Source organism: Myotis davidii, unplaced genomic scaffold (assembly GCF_000327345.1).
Source record: "Myotis davidii unplaced genomic scaffold, ASM32734v1 scaffold556, whole genome shotgun sequence".
Lineage (NCBI taxonomy): Eukaryota > Metazoa > Chordata > Mammalia > Chiroptera > Vespertilionidae > Myotis > Myotis davidii.
Window position 1 is genome coordinate 866,777 of NW_006287671.1, and position 7,154 is coordinate 873,930.

At 40.8% G+C, this 7,154-nt stretch overlaps 1 protein-coding gene across 1 annotated transcript in view; it reads left to right on the plus strand.

The window, feature by feature from the left end:
• The window catches only part of NTRK2 (neurotrophic tyrosine kinase, receptor, type 2), a 326,931-nt gene that overhangs the window by 175,987 nt on the left and 143,790 nt on the right, over positions 1-7,154 (plus strand). The window contains exon 15 of the mRNA XM_006759498.2: positions 5,564-5,611. Coding sequence (XP_006759561.1) covers positions 5,564-5,611 — 48 coding nt within the window. The remainder of the gene's footprint in view (positions 1-5,563; positions 5,612-7,154) is intronic.

The window sequence follows — 7,154 nt, forward strand, 5'->3', positions numbered from 1 at the left end:
CAATAGTGCTGCAATATATGGGGGTACATATATCTTTTTGAGTTAGTATTTTCATTTCCTTCAGGTAAATACCAGAAGTGAAATTGCTGTATCACATGGTAATTTTATTTTTAATTTTTTTTTGAGGAAACTCCATACTGCTTTCCATAGTGGCTGCACCAAAAACATGTATTTTTTTTCCTTTGTGTATATGTATTAGTTATGGTAGGCTCACTCTCTACCATGGTAAATAAGTCCCAAACTGGATAATAGTTCAGACTCAATAGTTTATTTTTTGCATGTGAATGGGAGTTGGAGGATAAATTGTTTCATTGGACCTCAGTAGAATAACTTAGTTTCTACACTGTCTACACTCACTGGGAGAGTTAGTAGAGAATTTCTCTGCTGACTTCAAGTCATTAATTCCAAGTTTGATGTAAATGTTGTCTGCATTCTGGATAGGTGGAAGGGGAAAACATCCAGGAGTATGCATGGGAAGTCTTGATGGCCAGTCCCAGAAATGGTGCCCCTCACTCTGCTCACTGTCCCTTGGATATAATTTAGTGGCTTGGCCACAACTAACTGCAAGGAGGGCTGGTTAACTGAGTCTAGCTGTGGGCCCAGGAAAAAGAGAAGAAAATAAATATTTCAGAGAGTTTAAGCAGTTTAAGCTAAAATACACTTATTTTTTTTGTTCTAGCCAGTTAGTTTGGCTCAGCGGATAGAACATCATCAGCCTGCGAACTGGATCCTGGGTTTGATTTCGGTCAAGGGCATATGCCCAATAGGGGGAGTGCAGGAAGCAGCCAATCAATGATTCTCGTCATTGATGTTTCTATCTCTCTCTACCTCTCCCTTCCTCACTGAAATCGATACAAATATATCTTAAAAATAAATAAATAAAATAAAGTTATTTTTCTTTATATTTTTTGAATTGGAAATGTTCAATGTTACTTGGAGAACAATATAATAAGTCACATTAGCATTTGAAGAAAGGGAAGGGATGAAGCCAATGAAAGTTGGTCAGGAGGATTCCAGGACCCTTTGCATCATGATTTCCACCACCAATGTAACTCAAATCAAGTCCACTTCCTCGTCAGTGGCTATGGGACTTAAATAAAGGTTGTGTCCTTAAGTGAAAGATTAAGATTAAATTGAACTGGAAACTTGGCACCACACTACACTGTTCAGTGGCCTGAGGAGCTGGAATTAATTTGAAGCAACTATTACTCATGCTGATTGTGTGTCACTTGGAACGGGTGATGCTTATTGTGTCAGCAAAGCATCCATTGCATTCATTTTCCCTCCACTCCAAGGGCCAGTCCTCCTAGTTCTTTATTTGAGGTAACAGGCAACTGGCTACTCCATCAAGTGCTTATTGAGTGTCTATTCTGGGCTCGACACTGTCTGGTCCCCACTTTCTCTGCAGCAAAGGCAGCCCAGAGCTCCACTTCCCTGTGTCCTTTAGGGAGTGGGTGTGGTCATAAGAAGTTGGAGGTGATTATATTTCTGTCAGTGAATCATATTTTCCCATTTGCTTCCATTAGGATGTTAGAGATGCTTTTCTTGGAATTGGAGGGTGGTGAGTCTTGCCTTAAAATATAAAGAAATTACATTTTAGAACACAGCAAATTTTAATCTCTCCAGAGTTAAAAGGGAGGGAAGCTGATTTTTCTCCTGACATATAAAAATGATTTTTTTCCTGAAACTTAAAAGAGAAAAAAAATTAGAAATTCATTCTCTGGAGATCAGAACCCTCTAACAATCTCCTTTAGTTTGTGCAAGCCAGCACCCACAGGGAAGATTAGATTTCTTCACATCGCCTATTTGTTGCTCTCTTCTGTGATTCTCTCCCTGGCATCATAAATATTCCTTTTCAATTCCCTAAATTTTTACTGTTTCCTTTGGGAGATATTTGAAAAGCAATCCTCATTGCCATTTATTGTATTTAGTTTAAGTTCTATCTTTGAGTTCTTAATGTGTTAATGTGCCATTTAAAGAAATACATTTCTCTCCTCTGGTCAGGGAAGGTTGAACTTTCTTCATTGTAAATGGGTTTATTTGATTAATTTTATAATTTAGAATCTTTGTTGGTCTAGATTCCAAAAGGAGGAGTTCCTTTAAGCTCACTGCAACTACACTTGCTTTTGAAGGAGCCCTTTATTTTGCAGTGAATAAAGTGTCTCTTATTAAACAGAATAGAAAAGAATGTTTGGCAGGACTCGACTCCCAATGGGTAAAACATCACAGGAAATTGAGAAATTGTTTCTTTTTGGCCTTGTGGGAAAGTTTTGCTGGTGAAATTTAGTATTAAGGCTTTAAGACTACTGCTTAAATCCATCAAGAAAGAGCTGTCAGACCAGGGACAGCTTCTGAGGTGGGGGAGGAGAAAGAGGTACCAATGTGACTCTGATAATCTGGTCTTAAGTTTTCCAAGTACTCTGAGATACAGGCAAGAAGATTGTATTCTGTCTTACATAATAACTGTGTTACTGTTAAAGAGAGAACTTAGAAATCTTTTAACAATTTAGGAATAAGTTTGTCTAAAGTTCATCTCAGCTGGAAGCCCTTTCCTTTGTTCCTGCAAAACAGGGTGTTTATGCGCCCAAACAAGAAATACATCTAGCTTCTTCCCACCCACGAAGCCATGGATTCTTGATCTTGGGCAATTCTACTTTAGGTATTAGATATGTGTTCTGAGGTCCCAACACCAGTCCCCATATAGGCGCCTCTTTTGGGATTTGTGCACCACACCTATGCTGTCAGTTTAACCCCCTAACCCTCTTTGGAGACACTGTGAGCAGCATCACCATATGTCTCATTGTTCAAACCCCTAACCTTCATTATTCACTTCCCATACTCCCCTCAATTTGCAATCAATCACCATGTCCTGTTGATCCCCCTAAATATGCCTGATAGCCATCCCTTCTTTTCCCAGAACCTGGTTGATGCCAGTTCTCTCGTGCCTTGATTTCTCTAGAAGCTTCCTTACCAGTCTCTGGCCCTCAGTTTTTCCCTCTCATAATCTTGTTTGCACCCTGTAGCCAAAATGACTTTTCTGAAACTAATCTTGATCATGTTACTGCCTAGCCTAAGATTTCTTTTTGCAGGGGGTGAGAGTAGGGGGGACTACCTATAAAATTTAATCTCTTGGTTTGGCCCTTATTTTGTTTCTCAGTTTCCTTTACTTTCCAGCCCCATCAGCCCCTTGACACAGGCAGGACTGCCCATGCTGGACGTGACTGGACTCCTTACACCAACAATGCCCTCTCTGCTTTCCCCCATTCAGGGCTAATTCTAACCTGTTGTCCAGAAGCCAAAATCATGTTTCTCTCTTAACAGAATATCCACCCCTGCCCCAATTGGATAGTTACTCCTCCCGAGTCTCATACACCCTGGACATACTTCTAGGGTAGCTGATCTTTGATTGTAAGCTCCTAGGGGGGAAGCCACACAGCCCGTTTCGGTTGAATAAATAAATGAGAATAAATGACTACTTACAGTGCTTTTTATATATAAAATTGAATCTTGATTATAGTGTTGTAAACTTTGGCTAATTTTGGCTAGTTTTGGAAAGGCAGCTATGAATGAAAAAAAAAGTCTAAACCCCAGATTTGGCATCAGAAGGCTGGGTCACTGTGAGCTGTGACCTTTGCTAAATCTATCAGCCTCTCTGAGTCTCAATTCCTTGTCACTGAATAGAGGATAATATATTAAAGTAAGGGCTTGTCTGGGGTGTGTGTGGGGTAGGGGGCAGCACTTGATGAGTTATAATGACTACACAAGTGTTATCTGCCTTATTCTGATTATTTCCATATCTGCAGTCCTTACTGCACCCATGCCAAACACCAGCCCAGAAAACAAAGTGTGAATGGTTTCATGTGGTACAGGTCAGGGGTGAGTATTTGCCAGGTCTCTGTTCAGTTAGGTGGACACATGCCAATGGCAAGGACAAAAGTAGGAAATGGTTCCCCCTTAGCTTTCCCATTGGAAATATACTCTTACCTTCTCATATATTATTGGTAACACTAAGATCTAGATGTAGTGGGAAAGCAATTTGATGACATGTGTTGAGAAACTTAACAATAGTTACCCCTTTGACCCAGTAATTCCATTTCTAAGATTTACCTTGAAGGCATGATTTTTGAAAATGGAGATGGGAACACCTAAAATGGGTAAAGATGTTCCTTGCAGTTGTGTTTATTATAGTTAATGATCGAAAATAATCCGCCTATATATCAGTCGGGGACTGCTGTGCCATTGTCCTTCAGTGGGTATTCTGTAAGCTAGAAACATGATTTTCAGGTGAAAAAAGCAATCTTAAAAATTCAACCTACGGTTTAATGAAAACTGTGTAAATCAAACAAATATAGGAAACAAAAAGGAAGCAGGAGGAAAGTACACCCTGATTCGATAGGGATTCTTCGTAGTTAAGAAATCCACACGCTCAGCCCTGCCTCCCTAGACCAAGGACCCCGTGAATGAGGTCCACTGTCCTCTCTGCAAAGGAGTCTTTATTTGGCATTGGATGGAGGCCAGACCTTCATCCCGTCTTCTAAAACCTGGAAGGAAGCATTCAGAGGAACATCAATCAGAAGTAAAAATCGGCTTAGAATTTGGAGAGCTGAAGTTCTGAAATACCAGGGAAGGAAGGGCTAAATATACTTGAAAAAATAGTAATCATGACACAACTTTGGAAGGCATTTTTGAGTGTGCAAAGAGTTGTACATACATTGCTTCATTTAAGTTGGCTCTTCTTCTACATAGTTCTTTATCCTAATCCTTATAAAAAGTCACCACAGATCTAAACAGCTGAGTAACACCATTACTTACTTGTTCTCCATTCTTTTATTGGCTTTGACCCAAGGATTTCCTGCCGTGCAAAATTCACTTTGAACCCAGTGGAAATTACCGAGAAGAGAACATTCAAGCCCAGGAAGTAAACAGCCATTTCACTGTAGTTTTATTCACTGGAGGACCTGCAAACATTTGGTAGACCTTTCCTTACACGTACCAGTGGAAACTGTATTGTAAGAGGCACGGATCTGCCATGAGCTACCCACCATCACACAGCAAGTCAGTCTTGGAATCCTTGTAGAATCGATTCCCTTTTTTCCCTCTTGAATCCCCATCCAGCCCAAGAGTCCGTTCTACCAGAAGAGGAACATGAAATCTTAGCTGTCTTAGCTCCAGGAAAGATCTGCTTTCCCTTCTTATTTTCTCACACAGCCGTGGATCAGCACTCCTGTGCATTTCTCAGTTGCGTTGTGTATTTCCACCCAGGAACTCTTCTGTTTTCCACTCCATACTTGGGGAGAGAACTGCTCAGAACTTTTAACCCTGGGTTTTGGTTCTTTTTCTTGAAGATTGGTTGTTGTCCCTTATCTGACTTGAACTTCCATGTTCTCAAGATGAGAAATAGATCTTTACACAAAAATCCAAGGGTTGGGAGTTTGAGAGGAAGCTTCCGTCCTCAATGGAACTTTGAGAGGGCGTTGGAGTTATTTCACTAAGGACAGTGCTGAACACCTCTGGTTTGCGCTTCTCTTTCGACGTTTATTTTATGTTCTGTTGTGGTTTTCAGATTTCTCATGGTTTGGATTTGGGAATGTAAAATCAAGACAAGGTGTTGGTAAGTAGTTACTTCTTCTTTGGATAAATAATGAGCTTGTGTTTAATTAGATGAAACTGTTGAGCCTCTTCATACTTGTTGGCCTTTGATTCATTTTTTCATGTTCCCAGTTTCTGACTTGCTGAAGAAGGAGGCCTAGAATTTTTTTTCCCAGAATATGCATTACTGCTGCTCATTGAGTTTCAGTAAATGGTTCTGTGTTCTTGAAGTTGACTTATTTTTACCCTCCGGGGATGTGTCAACTGTCATCCAGTTCTAGGTTGTTGATGCATTTCTAAGAAGATTAAAGAAATAAAATACAACTGGACTGCAGCTCCATGCCCAGCAAAGCTGGCTGAATATTCATGCCTGGAAAGTGTGGGGCTTAACTTTCATTGGCCACGATGTAATAAATTTCTGCATTGGTAAATCAGCTGTTTGTTTATGACCATTTCTCATTCAAGACAAGGCTAACATTCTAGACACTATGATTTGTGCTTGATTGCATTTGATTCCTTGCAATTGTGTTGACAATTGAAGAGCAGAGCTTATAGCTATCAAATGAGTGCAGATAATGTATCTCATCGCTAGGATTGAAATCAGGTGTGATCTCCCGGGACCTCCAATTTGTTTAGTATTTTTTATGCGTACAGAGACAATGAAGAGGAATTGCTAAGAAGGCATGAAAAGACAGACTTCCTTCCATTTTGCATATGCTTTTCCAAGATTTAGCCATCTTGGGCATCTGTCGGTTAATATTTATTTTGGTTGCAAGGTTGGCTAGAGGCAAAATTGCAAAGTATACCAGTGTCATAGAGCCTTCCAGTTGTGAGCCCTCCCTGTCCATATGAGGAAGCCTGTTCATTTCCCTTTTTGAACTTGATATCAGTCAGTCTGCCCTTAACTAGCCCTATGAATTCCAAGGGAAGAGTTCTCAACCAGCAAAGGGAAAGTGGAGATGTGGTCAAGTTGGAACATTAAACTCAACCATCTCAGGATTTGTCGGCAACTCCCCAGGGCACATGTCAGATACAACTGATCATAGGCATTTTGAGAAACCAGAGAGAATCCTGGGCAGTATGGCAGGTGGCCTGTTTGATGGCTTGTGTTGTGTATGTGTGTGTGTGTGTGGGCGGGGGGGGGTCGGGGAAGGGAGGCAAGAGGAGTTGGGTGATAAATTCTCCCACAACAGTGCTGTGGGATGGGGCCTTCCCTCCACTAAATAGTAAATCACTCTAACACTTAAACATTTTTCAGGCCAGTTCACCATGCAGGGAGGTGCTGGTTCCTCAAAAGCTCCAATAGCAGGATTTCACCCTTTTAGGCCACAGCAGAAAGAATTCTTTTTTTTTTCAATGTTGAAATTCCTTTTTATTTTTTTTTAAATTTTTTATTACAAAGGGTATTACATATGTGTCCATTTTTCCCCCCCGCCCTAGACAGTCCCCTAGCCTCCCTTATCCCCCAGTGTCTTATGTCCATTGGTTATGCTTATATGCATGCATACAAGTCCTTTGGTTGATCTCTTACCCCCCTACCCCCCGCCCCCCAACCCTCCCCCGCC